Source organism: Borostomias antarcticus, assembly GCF_949987555.1.
Source record: "Borostomias antarcticus genome assembly, chromosome: 10".
In the NCBI taxonomy this organism is placed as follows: Eukaryota; Metazoa; Chordata; class Actinopteri; order Stomiiformes; family Stomiidae; genus Borostomias; species Borostomias antarcticus.
Window position 1 is genome coordinate 26,284,156 of NC_140243.1, and position 21,425 is coordinate 26,305,580.

The 21,425-nt window shown below is 41.0% G+C and overlaps 1 protein-coding gene across 1 annotated transcript in view; it reads left to right on the forward strand.

Annotated features, from left to right (window-relative positions):
• LOC311314349 (meprin A subunit beta-like) overlaps nt 1-21,200 on the forward strand; it is a gene marked incomplete at both ends in the record, with an annotated part of 58,024 nt that extends 36,824 nt beyond the window's left edge. Inside the window, 6 exons of the mRNA XM_084444686.1 lie at nt 16,789-16,906; nt 17,838-18,016; nt 18,128-18,346; nt 19,458-19,676; nt 20,390-20,845; nt 21,022-21,200. Coding sequence (XP_084300812.1) covers nt 16,789-16,906; nt 17,838-18,016; nt 18,128-18,346; nt 19,458-19,676; nt 20,390-20,845; nt 21,022-21,200 — 1,370 coding nt within the window. The remainder of the gene's footprint in view (nt 1-16,788; nt 16,907-17,837; nt 18,017-18,127; nt 18,347-19,457; nt 19,677-20,389; nt 20,846-21,021) is intronic.
• Nucleotides 21,201-21,425: the final 225 nt, after the last annotated feature.

Sequence of the window (21,425 nt, forward strand, 5' to 3'; positions counted from 1 at the left end):
AAATAACTGCCCAGTATACCGATCAACCAGAGGACAGAGCAAGAACCATCTGCAACATCTACGTGTCTAGCAGGCTGAACTCCCCAACCCATAGCAGCAATAGATGAGAGGACTGCAAAAGACAGCCTGCTGCCGCATCTTAGGGTTTAACAGGGGGAACACCTGGCCCTGATGCTGCAAAAGACCAGTGGACAATGTCCACCACTACACCTGCTAGGGGTTTAACAGGGGGAACACCTGGCCCTGAGGCAACAAAGTAATCTGAGAGCAGCCACCCCCTATCCCAACAACCAAGAAGAACTGTGACACCTCCTGTGGACTCTGCACCTTTTGACAGCAGTACTAGGATGGCAGAGAGGACTGTACTGCTGGGGTGGGAGAAAGCAAGCCTTGCCATGCCTGTCCTGAAAAAGAAACAGTTCTGGGTAATTCACTTAAAAACATTCATGCAATGTTTGTAATGTTCCTATTTTTATTATCATATTTTATATTATTATTATAATTATCCACCACAATACTTCCATATTATTACTACTATGATGTACTGGAGTCATCGAAATCAATCAAAAGTTTCTTTGCAATGTTTTTTGTTTGTTTTCTTAAAGGGCTTCCAGAACATAGCCTGATCTTAGATGTATGAAGAAGATGAAGCATTTCCTCAAACAATACCCTGCAATCCAGGCAGCTTCAATGGACGACTGAAGACTTCAATGGACAGAGAAAGGTATACATTTATGTAAAATAAGTCATAATGAAATTTTAATTAGCCTGATTCTGAGTCAAAGCATGCATGCATGTTGTACTTCTGATTCTCTTCTCAGACTGGAGTGTCACATGATGACGTTAGGCTCTTAGCTGTCTGAAGAAGATTGAACAGCCTCTTCCTAATGGTCGAACATTTCATCAAACAATACCCTGCAATCCACGCAGGTTTCATAGACCAATGACTGAAGACTTCAATGGACAGAGACAGGTATAAATTGATGTAAAATAAGTCATAATTTCATGAAAATTGAATTTGCCTGATTCTGAAACAAAGCATGTGTGCATGTTGTACTTCTGATTCTCTTCTCAGACTGGAGTGTCACATGATGACATTAAGATGTGTCAGGACTCTATGGACACAATGATTGTAGTGTGGTATGTGTGTTTTCCGACAAGAGTTTCATTGAAACGCAAATCCTCCCCATTCTTGACAAACTGAAGGACATTTTCAGACAAGTAAGACAATTCTGCCTTCAAGACTGCCATGATTGAGAAGGTCTTGGCAGACCTCTCCCCATGCTATTTAGGAAAGGATATCACACATATGCACTCTCTGAGACAAACAGACAACAGCATTCTCACACAATGCCTGGGTGGTGACAGACACATATACACAGTACATGTTGTAAATTGTAGAACGTGGAGTGGAAGAGATTATGCCTTGGGTGAGATTACAGTGTAAAACACTAAGAACAGCAGTAAAGGTCAGATTGTTTATTTAAACCAGTTCATGACTAAGATTCATGCTGGTAAAGAAACAAATGTCAATAGGTGAATTAACATATCAAACGAGCAGTGTCTTTTAAATTGAATGTGTTTGCTTTTCCAAGCTGCATTTTCTTTTGGCCCTCATAACGGTTATGATTATTGTGTTTATTTAAATTGTACATTAATTTATTTATTTTTAAATCACACACAACTGTTGGATGTCTATATTACTATGCAAATTACCATAATAAAATGTGTATCTTTGAAGATGAAACAAATGATTTGCATGACTTATTTAACTCTTCACCACCAGAACCATAAAGAGAGATGCCCAACATCAGCTAGATGCACACAGGTACTGTAAGTCTGCAGAATACAGGACAACACCATAGATGGGTCTGAACAATGTTTCATGAGAAGATTATGCCAAGTACAGTTTATAAACAACCACAAATTCAATCATTTTGATTTACTATTACAGTGACACGAAAGGCAGGTCTGCATGCAAAAGTACACTTTCCAATCTTGATACTTTATCACTCTCCCATCCAGTTTGCCACAAATGCATCATTTGAAACATCACTGCACTCTTTACTCTTTGGTCAACTGGCCCTCCCTCCTCAACCATCCTAACATTCACTAGCCGTCTCAGCCAGCCCTCTCCATCTCCTCCATGCAATGAATAACCACAAACTGTGGTCTTTAAAAAATTGCTCAATCAATCAATCAAAGCTTTATTTGTATAGCGCATTTCATACCCAGAGGCAACACAAAAGGGTTGCTGACAGCAACTTACCCATGGTTTGGATGATAAGCATATTAACATCCTGTGGCAACACCTAATAGGCAACACCAAAACACACCATAGCCACATTTGAAATGTGGTTATTGAAAATGTCCATGAAAATTGAAAATACAATGGGAGTGTTGGCACAAAAATGCTTATATCAACAGAAAAACTGAATTTGGTGATTTCCTGTCCAATGGGTAGGGTGTAGAGCATCGCATGATCTATTCATACAAGAAAGATGAACCCCATTTTGCCTTGGGTGGTGCCACAGCAATTGGTTGTGTTTTAGCCACTTTTAAGCATTTAGGCTTGTTATAGCACTACCCTGTGGCCAATTTGCTTCATCCTTCTACAGTGGACATTAGGCGTGCTCTGGTACCACTGTACCAAGTTTCTGAAAAATCGGCTTGGCGGGTAAGCCTTAACAGGAAATTAGCGGTTGTGATACATCAAAACCTTACTGAGATTTGACCACACTTCCTGTTTGGCGGCTTGGACGCCAAATTCGATTGGCTGTAGCGAGCGAACACCTTCGACAATCGAAAATCCCTCTAGGAGTTTTGTGGACATTGGTTTAAAGAATGTGTACAGCCAGTTTCATGTAGATTGGTGAAAATCCTTAGGAGAAGATACATTTTAAGTGTTTTACACAAAATACAAAATGGCGGGAAATCCAATTGGTGGAAAATGACATCATAGGATGCGATGAACTCGGCATGAGCGAGGGATTCCAACGGTACCTCATTTTTTAAAATCAATTACACAGGTCAAAAGTTGTGTGCATTTAAGCACTTCCAACTTTGACATGGTGGTGGCGCTAGAGGGTTTGAGCTGTCGCAATGCCACTTGCTGCCAGAGGTCATGGGACTGTCCCCGATGAGTGTGCCAAATGTGGCTTTAATACATTAACAATTTTCTGAGATATGTCACACTTCCTGTTTGGCGGCTTGGACACCAAATTTGATTGGCTGTAGCGGGCGAACCCTTTCGAAAATTGAAAATCCCTGAACATCCTATGTGGACATTGGTCTAGAGAATGTGCCTACCGAGTTTCTTGCAGATTGGTCAAAATTCCTAGGAGGAGATACATTTTAAGTGTTTTTCAAAAAATTCAAGATGGCGGAAAATCTATATAACCGGAAGTTATGGGTCCTTGAGGCAAATTTGTTCATCATGAGGAGAGACATATGTGTGCAAAGTGTCATGTCTGTAGGTCAAACGGGGCCTGAGATATGCCTGTTCAAAGTTCGCAACTTCAGTCGGCTGCTATAGCGCCCCCTATTGGCTAATCGATCTGGGTCGTGCTCCATGGACTCAGCACATCATCCTCTACCATCATGCAAATTTTGGTAAAAAGTTACCACTCCGTTCTATAGGCTGCCATTGACTTCAATGGCAGAAGAAGAAGAATAATAATAATAATACCATCAATTACAATAGGGTCTTCGCCCCTACGGGGCTTGGCCCCTAATAATAATACCATCAATAACAATAGGGGCTTCGCACTTTGTGCTTGGCCCCTAATAATCAATGTTTAATCCACTGGAATTACTGTTGGAGTAATGTGAACTACAGTAACCAAAACATGCTAACAGAAGCCCTATATATGAGGAATGTAACAAACTGGACCAACTGGTAAAAGCAGCAGTGGGAGGAGTTGAGGTTAGATATGATCATTAGATGAATGTAGAAAAAAAAACAAATGCAGTTCCTCATATCTAAAATTGTGTCATACCTAAAAGTATCTCATGAGACATTCCTAAACCCAAAGGAATGAAAGGTCACAACAGGTGATGACAAGATCACAAAGGAAGTAGAGAGGCTGATATCTGGTTTCTATCTTCAGAAGTGTTTGTTTGAAAGCGAACCCATAGATACAGTATCTCCAACATAAAAAAAGAGAACAGGGGAATGGAGTTAAAATGATGAATCCTTCGTTTTATTGACACATAAGACAGACAGACAGGCACACAGTGCTTTGATACTCTCACCTGTCATTTGGATGAACTCTGAGCATTTATCCTCCCAATTTCTCTTCTGTTCATTCACAGCACATCTTTTAACACACAAACTTTAAACAACAGCACAATTGGTCAATTTAGTTAAGATAACCCAAAGGCACTCCACCTCTGGGCCATAAACTCAGGTGTCTGATTTGGGAGTCAGATCGTTGCATGGGCCAATTTAGAACCCATTCAGAGCCGCCCACACATGGCTGCACACTCACCTCCATTCATTTGGACTTGTTAAATCATGGATTTGAATTAGATAGTTACTGCATGCTCATAGCTAGCTAGAATACTGCTGTTGGTTCTGTCATATCTAGCTAGCTCGGTAGCTCAGAGAGCAGAGCCAAAGAGCACCCATTCAGCTGACCCCAGCTGTGTCAAACCAAGCTGCTCATAAACTGCAACGGTGATGCATCACCAGTATATTTTTGACATTTGCCGCCTCTAAGTATTGGCGCCCTAATGTCACTGTACACGCTTTTCGTTACACATGACACTCATATGGCTTTTCTCCTGTGTGAATTCCAAGTAAAGCACGATTTTGAATTTTACAAAAGTCATTAAACTTTATAGTGTGTGCTATGTTTTGAACTATAACCTTTTTCCATTTAGCAATGTCTTATTATTTCTGGCCTCATGGACTGCAGTTGAAATTTAGCTTTTTTGCTTAGACTGACACATTTACCCCTGTGGTTGATTAATATGTACTGTCCCTGTTCAAATAAATAAATAAAATGAATTGAAATGAAGCTACAAGGCTGGAGAGATTATCATGTATTAATATTTTCATATTGACCCTATTAACATTCTGGCACCACTAATGTTTGGATCATAATCTGGATTAGCCCCTGGAATACATGATGTGCATTAGGGGGTTTGCATAGCGTAACTATGCATATATAACATGCATATACTATGCATAATAACTGTTGCACAGTAGAAATGTAATGTTGTTATTGGTCTGTAATATTACTATTCTGACGTCCTATTTGCTCATGAAGCTCACCATCAGATTCTGTCTCAGAGGGGTCTGTGGTCAAGCTGAACTGCCTGGACATCTGCAGCTGGATTTGGGAGTTCTGGTCCAGAGACAGGAAGGTCACCTGCCTCCAAGGACAAGGCCACTGGAGCAGGTCATCATACTGACCAGACACCAGACGCAGAGCCAGGCCAAAATAGCTCCTACACAACCTGGAGTACAGCCGTGGGCTGAACAGAAATTAAAGTAAAGTAGAACAACTGAAACAACTAAATTAAACCAAATAATATAATATACGATGGGGTGTGAACGTCAGTGACAGGGGCGTCGTTTGGGTATGGCAAGCTATGGCATTCGCCATACCTTGACTTCTAGACAAATTTAAATTTTTAATCTGAAATATGTTTTGTCATTTTATGGGATTTTATCCGCTCTACACATACAGGCATACATTTGTTTGCACCACACCTCCAACTGACTCATTAGTATTGTGGGCGAGTAGTGCGTGAATAGAATAGTCTACAGTCCGACCTCACCAAACATAACTACAAATCCACGTTAGTGTTCGTCTGTCATTCTCATTAAATCAGGTGGGTTGATTCAAATGTAACATGAACAAGTCCATGTCATGTTTTGTCTGTCACTATATTATAAGAACACGTTGTGTTATTTTAGTGAAAAAACTGACTTAACGTCACGCGCGAATCGAGCTATCTAACTAACGTTAGGGTAATCAATCGCTAATTTACATAGGCTAGGTCTATGTCAACCATGTCGCCTCTATTCTCAACAGTGTTGGGCTCGTTACTCAAAAAATGTAATATATTACTTATTACTCATTACCCTTTTTAAAAGTAATATCGTTACTTTACTTATTACTCCCAGCCAAAAGTAACTAGTTACTTATGTAATATATTACTTTCCATATTGACTACCTTTTGCAGCGTGCTCATCACGGTCCGGTTCTCTTTCCACCAACTTCATGTTGCTGTGTTGGCGTAGCAAATGTTTCAGGAGATTTGAGGTGGTGTTTCTGGCACAAGAAAGAGTCTTAGTAGAACTTACACACAGTTTACACTTGACAACATTCTTGTTGTCTTTCAGTTCCAGGAAATCTAAATAGTGTGCGTATTTCCAGCCATGGAATGTTAACGTCGTCATGTTCAAATAGCTACGCTCGCTCGCTGCTTGCCTGGTTATAATGTGACGGGACGTGATATGAGCGGAACGTTCTTCAATCTGAAATCAAAACTTTATTTCACCCTTTGTAAAACGAAAATAAATAAACAGAGCAGGCCTATGACAAAAGTAATGCAGTAGCGAGCTTTCTGGGGGCAAGTAACTGTAATATTATTACTGAAATGTGATTAGTAACTCGCTACACCCCTCGTTACTGGAAAAAGTAATATTATTACTGTAGCGCGTTACTAGTAACGCGTTACTGCCCAACACTGATTCTCAATCATTTCAATCAATGACCCCCCCCCCCCCCACTAACTTGTGTGAGTAGCCTAATTTATAGATTTGAGTAGCTAAATCTGTAATGTTTTGTGTTGATAATTTGTTTCTAAGAAGACTGAACCAGGTCCACCTGCTCAAACAGATGGCAGCAAGTGCAGTAGCAACAGCAGTGACAGTACCAGTGACCATGATGAGACCAGTCCAGTTCAGTGTAGCAATGAAGGCATGGACATTAGTACTTCCAAAAACACCTCTCCGGTACAACCTTTATGTCAGTTTCCCATTAGGAATGGGAGAAGATTCAATACCCAGCTATACAAAGCATATGATTGGATTGAATACTCAGTAAAAAAAAAAAGAAAAAAAAAGACAGTGCAGTTGTGGCACCAAAATTGACTATTGCACAATTGATTCTACTTTTTTTCCTCCCCATCCATGGGAGGGACGGGGAAGAGCAGTGATTGGTTCGGGTTAGGCACAAGGGATGATAACGATTGCCAATTGGTTAGGGTTAGGCACAAGGGATGATAACGATTGCCAATTGGTTAGGTTCAGGCAGAGTCATCACGCCAAGGGATAAAGATGGCAGCGCCTACACAAGCGGCATGCGCCTCGCCCATAGGAGAGCCCTATTAAAGAGCCTAAAGAAGACCTTGTTACGGTAGAGATTTGTTTTCATATGGGTATACTGTATGTAGTTTAATGGTACAGTATAAATTATTGTTGTAGTAGCAAATGGGGTTCGCTAGTTAGTAAGGACGGCTAGCAGGTGACGACAGCTAGTCATTTGCATTTTCCCGGCTTGTCTGAGAAGTCTATTCCTGAACCACATCAAATTATGTGACAATGCATTTTACACAGTAAGTTTTTAAAAAAAAGTAACGAGTAATGTAACGAGTAGTGTAACTAATCACTTTCTCCAGGGAGTAATCAAGTAAAGCATTACTTATTTTTTTTAAGTAATGTGTAATATGTAATACATTACTTTTTTGAGTAACGACCCCCAACACTGGTTCTTACTGTACCTGTCCCCAGGTTAAGATCTGAAACCGGTTGCTGCAGACTGAACAATATGTACAGTTGACTTGACATGAGCAATTCTCTGTTCCAACCCCTTTTTTTCATAATACGGTGTCTTAATATATCTATATCCAGGTAGATCATAGCAAGACCATGCACTTTTCATACTTAATAAACAATTTATTTACCATTTGTAAATTACGTATCATATCAATTACAAACAACTTGATTTGTTAATGGTTCATCAGGTTGTTTATAAATGCATGAATAAATAGTTTGTCAGTCATCAACTTCCAAATTATGAACAACCTGATGAACCATTAACAACTCAACTTATTGGCTTATTAAGAAATGCCTTAATAAACACACCTTATCTAGTCCGCAGCAATATCTTCTAAATATTATATGAATAAATAAGCATATTTACCACCCTGCGAACTCCATGACTACACCTGATGCACTACTCAAAGAAGAGCTTCAGCAATGGTGATGGCCCAAAGTACAAGGATGTGATTGGTCAACATCTGGATACGAGCGTCAATTATGCCCTTAAGCTAAATTTGCTGTACGGATGTGGAAAGTGGTGAATGGAAGGCTAATCACAGGACAGAGGAGCGAGAATATAGTCTTTATCTTACTGATTACATCAAACTGCCAACTCTTTCCTGTTTGTTATTTTCCTCTGCAGATCGATCTATAGTGTTTATGGAACATTCTGGCTAGGGATAAATGGGTATACATCCACTTCCCTGTATAGTAATACAAGATATCTATCACACAGAATGTCTTAAGAAAGCACGGAAAATGGTAAAAGACAACAGCCTATTGTTAGTCGCTTTGGATAAAAGCGTCTGCTAAATGACTGTAATGTAATGTAATGTAACAGCCACCCAGGCTGTGGACTGTTCTCGCTGCTGCAGAATGTGAGCTCGCGAAATCAGGATTGTCTCACAAGGCTAGAATAGTGCACCGGATATCACTGTGGGTCTGAATTTATCAGAGTAGGAGTGCTAATATAGCACCAGAGCCCCCTCTTCACATTGTATTCAAGTTCAAATTCAAGTAGGTTTATTAGTCATATGTACTGTACATGGTATGGGTAAATGAGTGTGAAATAGCAAATAGTACAAGTATTCCAGAGCACTGATTTCAAAAGTATGGTTCCAGCAGTCATGCAAGACTTCATAACTACAATTAGTCCCATCTGGGTAAAGCATAGCAATGCCATGCAGCAATGCACCATCATAATCTTTAGAATGTGGCTTGAGAACCTGTTCTTCTTGAGGCACAGAGGAAAACAGTACAAGTGTAATCTTTTCGCTGATCAGGGGTGTTTACCAGCATTTGATCTTTGAGGTAAGAGTATGGTTCATATTGTGGTACTGTGGTATAAGAATTGTTGGAGCCAATTTAAGTTGTTGAACGTACTGATTTCTTGATCCTATTTCCTATTTGAATTATGATGAATTGATGGAGTTGAAGTTTATGCAATTTATGAATTGAATTATGAATTATTAGTAAATATTGTGGTTTGGATCCAAATTATTTACTTTGTTGATTATGCACTGTTGATTTATATGTAGTTTACTATTGTCTCTGGTTTGAATTATTAATTATTATTAAGCGAGAAGTTGTTGGAATCATTTAATTGGACAACGCTTGTGCGCGTGGAATGCATGTACATGAGTGCAAGACAAACAAATAGGAAGGATTGCTCTAATATAAATGATTAGATGACAACTATTTTTGGTAGTGACTGCTTTTACCTGTACACTACAGATTAGATGCAGTGATCTTTTTAATTGTTGTTCTTGAATTATGTCGTTTCAAATATTATTGCATTTCAACAAATGGTGTGTACATTTCTGTGTAAATAATAAGGGACACACCACTTCTGGAGAAGATCATGTATATCATTACCTTTCTTGTGGTGAGCCTGGGTGTCTCACAAATGCTACCACTGGTAAGAGTTTTATCTGAATTGCTTATGGTATATTTGAATAACAATTAGAATACATGTTAACTAATTTGTAATTAATCAATTACCAATTTTCATTATTTGAACATAATCAAGCAAAAAATAAAATGTCTACATTTTCTTTTTCCAAAGCCTGGACCCAAGATCAAGGGTAAGAATTATGGCCCAAACCTATGGAACACAATACTGTACCTATAGACATCAGGGAAGCCAGCTCACTGAAGAGTTTTAAAAGAAATCTAAAAAGGTATCGCTTCACTTAAGCTTTTAACTAGCTCCCTTTGCACTTGCGGGCTACTGTACTTTTCTTTCTTTTTTCTTTTTATTTTATTTTATATTTTTTAAATGTAAATGTACATCTCCAGTACCACATTTTATTAGGCTTATTTGGCATTCTTACACTGTATTTTACTTGAATCTTTATCTTTTACTGTACATGATATCAAAAGTATACCTGAAGATTTGTGAGTGTACTGTGAAAAGATGGTAATTTAATGCGCAGATCGTATGTTTCGGCCTAGTACGCTATAGGACGCTATAGGACATTAGCCAATCAACAGGTTTCGATCAGACAAGACAGCCCAAAGGGAGCTATAGGCCATTTCATCTAGACAGTGTCAGACAGGCACACAAAGGACGTCTAGCGGATTGAATGTCAGATGATAGGCCCGTAATATTTTTGTTTAGTCTAAAATGTAAGCATTTATCCAAAAATAAGTTGGCCCAACTTTTAACTTTACGTAGGACAAAAATTACATAATGAAAATGACTATGTTTTTAAATATATAATAATAATAATATACCGACCCGACCCCGGATAAGCAGATGAAGATGGATGGATGGATAATAATAATAATAATAATAATAAATATAGCTGCAAGCAGCAATGAATGGGGCCAGGCCCTTACGCATCAAAGACAAAAAGCGAAACACGCCATAGCCACATTTGAGCTACGCGGCCATTGGTGTCAATGAAAATACAATGAAAGTGCAAGGGGGTGTTGTTGCATAAAAACAATACACCTCCTCCCTCCCCTACACCTCCTAATCTACACCTCCTCCCATCCCTACACATCCACCCTCCTCTACACCTCCCCACACTACACCTCCTCCAACTTCTACACCTCCCCCTCCTCTACACCTCCTCCCATCCCTACATCTCCTCCTCTACCCCTCCCCCTCCTCTACACCTCCTCCCCTACATCTCCTCCTCTACCCCTCCCCCCTCCTCTACACCTACGCTTTTCCTCCTCCCACCCCAACACCTCCTCCTCTACACCTCCTCTCTCCCCTACTCCTCATCCCTGCTCTACCACTCCTCCCTGAAACAATGAAAGCGCAACCGGGGTGTTGTTGCACAAAAAAACGCTTATATCAACATCATAATTTAATTTGACGATTTTTTGTCCAATTAGCAAATTGTAGAGCATGCCATCACCTACCCATAGAAGCAGGATGAGCCCCATCCGGCCAAAGCGGGCACTACAGCAATCGATTGCATTTTAGCCATTTTGCTTGTCATAGTGCCACCCTGTGGCCAATTTGCTTGATATTTCTCAAATTACCTAAGGATATACTCTGGCACCACTCTACCAATTATATATATACATATACAGTAGGACCCCACTCATCCGAACTTCAGAGATCCGAAACCTCCTGGTCTACCGGACAGGCTTAAAAAACGTGTTTTTTTGCCTGCTATCTGGTTACTGGTGGGATTTTCATTACAGTACTGTATCCTACTGTGAAAAAAAAACAGAACTGTATGTAGACCTACATGTTGCCTGAAGGCTGTAGCCTACTGTCACGTTTAATTTCTTTGTTACTCTAATGTCGAGCGCAAAACGCAAACGAGTCTGCTGCGCGAGAGCTGCATTCCTATAGCCAGAAAGCGCGTCAGCAACCTGAAGCAGCATCAAGTCATTTTTCGTTCCCAGTTAATGGACTTCAGGAACACAGACGTGTTGTGGGCATGTAGATTAGCCTACTAGACCTACTGTATTTGTTAAATAATGGCCTACAGCCCACGTTAGCCTACATCGGTTGACTTAGAGACATGACAACTTGTCTGTCATTTCATTTCATTTATTTCTTGATTATCATTTGCTCTAATTGTTCTAATGTTGGGTTGTTTTTGGGCTATACCATTTTGCTCTGCGAATACAGTAGCCTATCGATGCAGCGTACGCCTCATTTGAGAATAAAGTACTGTATTTGATCAAGCACGCACTCAAGTGGAAATTCGGTTATTTTATTATAGGCTACTGTAGGTCTATTATAGGCTAGGCTATATGAGTTTAGTTGGCTATTTGATTGCAATTTTGATGCATTTTCACAAGTAATTAAGGGTATTCATTGGTCTATTATGAGTCTATATGAAACAAGTATACCACTTATTGAATTTGGTGCATTTTAACATAAATTTCAGTCATCCGGACATTTCAGAGATACGAACGACCTTCGGTCCCGTTGGGTTCGGATAAGTGGGGTCCTACTGTATATATATATATATATATATATATTTCACAGCATGTTTTAAAATAATGTTGCCCACTGCCTTTCCAGCACATTCAAGTTCTCAATTGATCAAAATAAAATATAATATTCTATAATACGATCCTTAATCTGGATCTAGGATGTTACTAGATTATTTAAAAAATATAATTCCAATCCAAAATACAGGAATTTGACAGATTTCAGGTTCACACATATCTAAGTGATTATACAGCTTGTTTGGATGAAACCAGGCCAGGTCAAGCCTGGCTTATGTGCATGGCTGGCTTGTTTCTGTTCAGGAGTGGTAGGATGGAAGCTAGTCATGCCACTGAAATAGCTGTGAATTGAAATGACATGAAATAATGTCTAATAAATTAAGATAGGTCTTGTCGCCTGGACACATCGGTTCCAATGCTTCCAGTGCTAATCCAGCACAATAAAAGCGGGAGAGCCAGTTAGCTCATTAGCTCACAACAACTAGCAGCAGCTTCCATAACATTAATGGTAGCGGTCAGTGGTTAAAGCAGTTACATTGATGATTCCTGTAACGTTAGATTTTTTGCTGCAATTGGTTCAACTTCTGTTTCTGGACAAACGTAAGTGATAAACCCAGATAACACAAGGCTAGCGGACCTACAGCGGGTCCCCGATGGATGAGCGGGTGGACCTCTGGCCGAATGGATTCCTGGCCATTTGCATATACTACCAAGGAACTTGATACTGCTTTTTACATAGCTTCTATAACATCCAATGACAAAATATCATCCACACCAAGGATTGAACCCACAACCTTTGGCATGGGAGGCTGACACCCTATCCACTACACCACCGAGGATCTAGAAAATGTGTGGTGTCATAGTGTTTTTGTTTTGATGTTCTGGGATCACTGCCTCTTGTGGTGGCAAAATTATTTTGACACAGTTAATTAATCTGCAAAACAGACTGTACATTTCCTTAAAAATAAAAAATAAAAACGTTTTGTTCAAATGGGATCTCTCCCATCCATCTGAAAAAACTAAACATTTACCTGGTAAATACATGCAAAGTATAGCCTAATATATAATGGGTAATTACTGAGACACCTATACTGTAAAACAGGAGTATTTCAAATGTTCAATTACTGCACATGAATTCAATAACTGACCTAGCACCACCAGGTAACCACATTTTTACATAGCTTCTATAACATCCAGTGACAAAAAAAAAAAGTCTCCCACACCAGGGCTTGAACCCCTGACTAGTGTTTCAGGCGGGATCCCGGGAATCCCGGGTAGGGAACCTGTCGTTCCCCTCCCGGGAAATGGCATCGGGACCCGCCTTCCCGGAGGTTGTTTTTTTGGGCTGGAAATTTAACCATTTGTAGCCTAAAACAATTAATAAACACTCAATATATTGTGTGTTATTTTCTTATTAAATAAGTGGGCATATGTTATGTTAATTTTTGTTTTAAAAAGTCATGCGCGCCGATTCTGAGAAAATGAAGCACCGGTTAGTTTAAGCCCTACTACAGCGGTGGATCATAGGCATTAGCCAACTACAGCGGTGGATCAGAGGCAAACATGTACTGCATAGTGTGCAGTGTCACTGTCTCACATAGGCTAATAATAATAATAATAATAATAATGTTGGCTAGACTATTAGAATAGCTGTAGCATATTAACCATGATCTAATTATAAATGTACAACAATAATAGCCTACCAATAGCTTGCTTATGAATACAGGTTAAGAAATATCATGATAGCGCATTATATAGCCTATTCTAGGTATCTCCACAACCTGGTGATAGCCTAGTCAATCCCGGAGATGAGCTCTTCGCTATGCCCTCCAGTCTCCAGATCTATGCTAGAATACCGAAGACGGCACTCAGTCTGTTCGAGCGACTTTTTGTTGCCACTGAGGAGCCTTCCCAAGTCCAACCACCACCAGATCAGGAAACGGAATCAACCGAACAGAGTCAAACCACCCTGAGCCTGCAGGCTGAACTGCAGCAAGCAATCGATGCGTGCATGAAAAGTCCCGAGCCAAAGGAGAAGTGTGGGAATGAGCCTGCAGAATATCCTGTCAAAGGAATATGCGCTCTTCAAGGCAACACAACTGCGCTCTACGCGGCTCTTGGCACTATTCAGCCAACGTCTGTAGGCTAGAAGCCGAGCGAGCCTTCTCAGTGTGCGGACAGTTTGTCACTAAGCTTAGAAACTGGCTGAGTGACCGCTCCATCAATGCTCTTTGCTTCCTCAAGTCCCACTTTATCAAACAGAGGAAAGTGAAATAGCCTAATCGAGATGGGATAGGAATTTGGTTCATTTAAATGTTTAGGCTTAGGGCTAGTGTAGCCTACAATGTAAGCGCAAGGGATTTTTTTTTTCACATAGCCTACTTTTAAATTGCGAATTTGAGCTCTTTTTCGTTTTCACATGTTGATTTTTATAAATAAAACATTTAATGTGATACATTATTATACAATATCACTATTCTGTTGCATTTATTTGTCTACATAGCATAAATACAATTTTAAAAAGCACTTCCAATTTCTACGGGAAATCCCGGGATGACCCGGGAAGAGGTCAGAAAATTCCCAGGAATTAAAATTGGCTAAATCCGGGAAAATCTGAAACACTCCCCCTGACCTTTGGCATGGGACTCAGGCGCTTTATCCACTACACCACAGAGGATCTGGCAAATGTGCGGTGTCACAGTATATTTATTTTGGTGTGCTGGGACCACTGCTTCTTGTGGATGCAACATAGAACTGCAGGTCAACAACACGACAGAGGGAGGGAAGGAGGGAGTGACAACCGGACAAATGCTATCTATGGTGCGCTGGCTTCCAGCCACGCAAAAATATGGTCTATAATCAAATTGCTACTCTCATACATTATATAAAAGTCTTACCTTGTCTGGCAGCACATTGTGAAGTGTCTCTTCTCTTATTTTTCCAGATATTGATCAAGAAAAGGACATAAGTGACATAAACAAAGGTAAAGTTCAATTTCCACCAACAATAACAAAACATTTTTAAATGTAATTTATACATACAATAATGTCCCAATATTTCTCAAGAACAATTTGTCCATTGGTCTTTTAGAGCTGAATTTGCCTGATGGAGACATACTACAGGTGACAGCTCACATCATATGTTATGTTTCTTTATAGTCTTTACATTTACAAGAGGCCTCTGAGCTCGTTACCGTCTTACCATTACACATACAGGATTTCCAACGGGATTTCCCTGCCAAATACCGCAATGGTGAAATGCTGCAGGAGGGGGGATTTTTAACTTCCCACATCTGTATCTGTTTTCTGCTTATGGTCTAGCTCCCGGGAATCCAAAGGAATGGCATTGTGGACACGTCACAGCTTTGGACATCTCCAGTACCCTATGTTTTGGATAGCAGCCTAGGTAAAGGAAGCATTACATTTGTGACATTAACCATAACTCTGCCTTGTAAGGTGTTAAAGGACAATGCTCGTTTTTGACAACCTGGACCTTATTTACGACATATTATAAGACGTTTGACTCACCGAGATCACTTTGGTGTAGTTCGGAGGCATGTAGAAGAAATTTAAAATCCAGCGCGAGCCAGTATATCCATGTAATGGCGGTGGTCGGGGCACTTAGAATGCAGTTTCAAAAAATCTCTTTTCTGCCGAGAAACAGTTGTTTTCATCAATCTGTCTTGATGAATCGCTAGTTGTGCTTACATAGAGCATGCCTGTTGTGGTTTTCACATGCCATGATCTTTAGAAACGTCTTTCGAAACGAAATAGCTTCCTCACTTGCTCCAGCACTAATGCGCACAGCGCACAATCGTTGCTCCAGCACGCTGTGCGCATGCGTGCTTGAGCAAGTGAGGAAGCTATTTCGTGTCTAAAGACGTTTCTAAAGATCATATTACAGAGGCATGTGAAATACCACAACAGGCCTATGCTCTCTATGTAAGCACAACTAGCGATTCATCAAGACAGATTGATGAAAACAACCGTTTCGCGGCAGAAAATAGATTTTTAGAAACTGCATTCTAAGTGCCCCGACCACCGCCATTACATGGATATACTGGCTCGCGCTGGATTTTAAATTTCTTCTACATGCCTCCGAACTACACCAAAGTGATCTCGGTGAGTCAAACGTCTTATAATATGTCGTTAATAAGGTCCAGGTTGTCAAAAACGAGCATTGTCCTTTAATGTGGATGTTTACTCACAGGTAACATCGCTCATCTATCACACTATACTCTGCACGCACACTGAATACACTCACCACACTCCATTCTGTATATTTTCTGTAAATTGCATTTGTGCCTCCCTTTTTAATCTTTATCATATTGTGTATATTGTATTGTATTTTGTTTGCACTGTATTTTGTATTTGCACTGTTTTCTGTATTGCATTTGCACTATCGTGTCTTTGCACTGTCCTGTCCTGCACTGTCCTGTCATCTGCAACAGCATATGCCTTAACCCTAGTGAAATTCCATATGAACCCTATACATGGCTAATAAACTGATCTTGAAATCTTGAAATCTTCTCCTCTCACCATTATATCATTGATACATCCAATCATTCACAACGATCTCTCATGAAGAGATGAATGCCAAAGGAATCATCCTTCGAGCATTTGACCAGTTCAGGCTGAAGACATGCATGGATTTCAAGCCCAGAGACTCTGAGGATTATTACATATCTGTTCAGAAGTTAGGAGGGTAAGTTATCCTTCAGTTAGCTGCAACACCAGTTTGGTTATTGCATTTCACAAGAAGGCAATTAATTACATGGTAACATAAATTACACCAAAATGCTCTTTGAAGTCATTACAGGGATTTATTTGAATTAACACCAATAAACTAGCAAACTTGGGTAACTTCACAATCTAGTTTAAATGTAGAATTCTTTGACATAGTACAGATTGTAAGACACATAATTCCATGGTAATACAATATATTCAGATATTTGTCCAGATACAGGATGTCGACTAAATATCCAAGAAGAATGTTGTAGCATAGGTGTTATGGTTCGGGCCGGGTCCGCCCTGGCTCGCCCCCTGCTCCCAGTCTGGACCCTCGCCCCTGCCCCAGACCCCTGGTTCGCCCTGCTCACTCCCTGTTCCCGGCCTGGATTCCTGACCCTGAGCTCCTGCGCCTGCTGGACCCTCCTGGACCCTGAGCACCTCCCAGTGACTGCCCCTGCACTACCCCTAGAGACTTTGGCACATTGTTGACATTGTCACCTAGTTTTGTTCTGCCTCCATGTGTTTCATCTTGTGTTCGTTGTCTTCTATGTTGGTTTGTTTCCTCCCAGCCCCAGCTTTAGACACCAGTCCCTCACCAGTCCCACGTCACTCCAGTCCCTCTAGCTCCCCCCTCTAGTTTCCCCTAGTTTTCTGCCCAGTCCCATTCCCAGTCCTAGCCTCGTTCCCTGTCCCCTTCCCTTGTGTCCTGGTTCCCTCTGTCCTTGTGTAGGTGTCTTGTTGGTATCCCTCCATGTCCTTGTCTGGGTGATTGTCTCGTTACAGTATGTCTTGTTGCACACCTGTACGTTGTTCCTTGATTGTTCTTCCTGAGTATATATGCCCTCCTGTTTCCTTTGTTCTCTGTCGGTTCATTGACAGGTTTTCTTATGACTGTTCCCTTGCAGGTGTTACTCCTACATAGGGAAAGCTATCCGCAGAGGACAACCCCTCTCCATAGGACGGTATTGTGATGATCTATCCGTAGTGGAGCATGAGTTCATCCACGCTCTGGGCTTCTATCATGAGCAGTCCAGATACGACAGAGATGACCATGTCAAAATAATCTGGGGAAACATCAGAGCTGGTATGAGTTAGTCCTACACTGTTTGAGTAACAAAGTAAACTAAGGAAGTTGTGCCTTCTGATATGTAGGTGTTTCTTTGCTGATTTTATCAACACGTACTTCTACCGACAGGTAGAGAGAATAATTTTAAGAAACTATCTGCTAAAGTCTCCACCACACTGGGTACTCCATATGACTACTATTCAGTCATGCACTACGGACAAAACGCCTTCAGCAATGGCAACGGATTCACCATTATCACCATCCGACCAGAGTTCCAGGATGTGATTGGTCAACGCTTGGAAATGAGCTCCAATGATGTGCTGAAGCTGAACAGACTGTACAATTGCAGTAAGCAGAGGATACAAAAACATAAATTCTCTACACTAAATAGCCTTTGTGAAATATACTATTTGAGCTGGAAAATCCAGATTTCTCAAGGATCTTAAATTCTTAGTCGATGTGCTTCATATCAACTGCTTGTAGATGGGACTGTTGCATTCATGGAACATTGCAGTTTCTCGGACGGAATGTGTGGGATGGGCCGCTGCTCCAGAAGTGTGGAGGGAGGCTGGGAGAGAGTGAGACGTGTGGCAGGGGGTCCCGACAGCGACCACACCAGCCTGGGTAGTAGCAGACCAGACGGTAAGATGGGAATGATAATGCTAATGATAATTGCTATATAATGAAATATACTCAAAAGTACTGTACATCCACTGTTTGTCTGTTTTTTCATAACATTTACACAAAAAGTGCTCTACAACCTACTGACACAATAACAAAGGCACTACCGGCAATTCTATCCTGTCATGTAAAGAGTATTATACTTTGTTGAGTAATATTATGAATGCATATTACTCATAAGCATAAATGTGGTTAAAATAAAAATACAAAAAAACTAGAAATGGTGCTCAGAGAGCACAGCACCCCCCACCGAGTTTCATGAAAAGCAGTCTGGTACTTTTTGCGTAATCCTAGTCCAAAAAATGAATGGTGGTGAATGGCTGGCCGCGTTTGGGCAGCTTGTGGACCCACCCCATAATTCGGATTTGCTCCAAAATGTAAAGGTTCTAAAGTGGCCCATGCTACTGTACACCCATTCAACAGGTTTGGAGAAAATCGTTGCAGTAGTTTTTGCACAATTTTGCTGACAGGCGGACAGAGGGACGAACACACGGCACAGAAAACAGTACCTCTCGTCCAGCGGTCACTGGGGCGGAGAGTAACGTCTTCTTTTTTCTTTCAGGGCTCACCACACCTTCTCCTCCACAGGGTACAGTCATCATCAAGCCCATTAATAGACACAGTCTGGTATATTTTCACATCTGCCTTATGAAGGCTAAGGTTTTTAGAGGTTGAACAACACAAATGTAATGCATGAGAGAGTTCATCACTGGTTAACAAAGTACACAGTCTCCACAGATATTTTGAAATATGTCAACCTTTTCTTCTCTGTGAGCAGGTTTCTTTGTGCACTCCAGCACAGCGTCGGGGCAGGAGGGGGACTCAGCCTGGCTGGAGAGCAGGAGGATGACTCCCGGCAGGACGTGCAGTGTCCAGTGTCTGCAGTTCTACTACTACCACAGTGGGGGAGACCAAGACCAGCTCAACATCTGGATCAGAGAGTTCCAGGATGAGAGGGACTCGAAGGGAAAGCTGCATCTCATAGGACAGATCACAGGTGATCTCTGGGTAGATCTCAGGGTATCTCTGGGTCACGTAGACGTCATCAAGGATATAATGTCCATGCAGGAATGCCTTTGCACAGGTGTAAAAACATTTCTAAACAAGGCAACAATATATCCATCTGCGAGAGCTAAGGCCATTTATGCAACACCAAAAGAAGCTAGAAATATCTACATGACATAATCAACTAATTTGCATAATATTCAATTCTGAAAGAGGCAAAATGAATAGAAAAGGCTGACCAGGTAGTTTACAAACTAACTATTTAGTCCAGGGGCCAATACAGATTTTGGTACTACCTACTGTAAGGTGACCAAAGAATATTAGTATTTTTGTTTTCCTACATGTCTCTAGTTTATATTTTGGTATGATAACCATGCCTTTCTACTGTAGTAGCTTAATGCTCGATCAAAATACATTATCTCAGCACACCACACCCCAGTATCTCACTTGCACTACAATAGGCACTAGCACTAAATGTTAACAAACCTTAGCTCCATCCATATATTAAAAACTTACTTCACAGAATTTCATTTCAAACCTTTATTTATACTGGTAAAGCACTGAGATTTTCCTCATTTACAGTGTTGATGAGTTCACACAGAGACACAAATATCAACAGAACAAAATACAATATAGAATAATCAATGTTTAATCCACTGGAATTAGGAGTAATGTGTCTATCTTCTCCCTCTTCGTCTCTCCCAGGTCCTCCAACTCCCCACTGGCAGCTTCATCATGTACCCCTGAACGCCACCAGCAGCTTCCAGGTGGAGTTTGAAGTGTATAAAGGAGCAGGACCTTCTACAGGGGGGTTCTCCATCGATGACATCAACCTGTCAGAGACAGAGTGCCCACATTTTACCTGGCAGATCAAGGACTTTGAGAACCGTCTGACAAACAGCTCCTCCGGTGCCTTTCTGTTCAGCCCTCGGCTGTACTCCAGAGAAGGTTATGCCTATCAGATAGGATTGAGATGGTTGTCTAGGAGCTATTTTGGCATCTACATGCGTCTGGTGTCTGGTCAGTATGATGACCAGCTCCAGTGGCCTTGTCTTTGGAGGCAGGTGACCTTCCTGTCTCTGGACCAGAACCCCCAAATCCAGCTGCAGATGTCCAAGCAGTTCAGCTTCACCACAGACCCCTCTGTGACAGACTCTGATGGTGAGCTTCATGAGCAAATACGATGGCAAGATAGTAATATTACAGTCCAACAACAACACAACAACTGTCCAACAACAGCTCTACTGTGCAACAGTTAGAACATATTTCAAGGAAATGGACAAAATTTACAAAATATTCTTGTTCTATTGAGTCATTCAATTCTCTACTGTTGACAGGAAGTTCTATTTGGGACAACCCTCGTAAAGTAGGAAGAATCTATACTGACGAGAACAATGAGAAGTTCTTTGCCAACACTCTGTATGGAAGAAGCAAATTCAGGGGGCTGCAAGACATGAAGACCAGTCACTTCCTGAAGGGAGGCGACGCCATCTTCCTCATCACGTTCCAAGGTTAGCCGGCAAAAGGCTTAGTACTCCACTGTAGCACTGAGGTAAATGGTAAATGGACTGCACTTATATAATGCTTTTATCCAAAGCTTTACAATGGCCTCTCATTCACCCATTTACACACACATTCACACACCAATGGCGGCAGCTGCCATGCAAGGTGCTAGCCTGCTCATTGGGAGCAATTTGGGGTTCAGTGTCTTGCCCAAGGACACTTCGACATGTGGACAGGA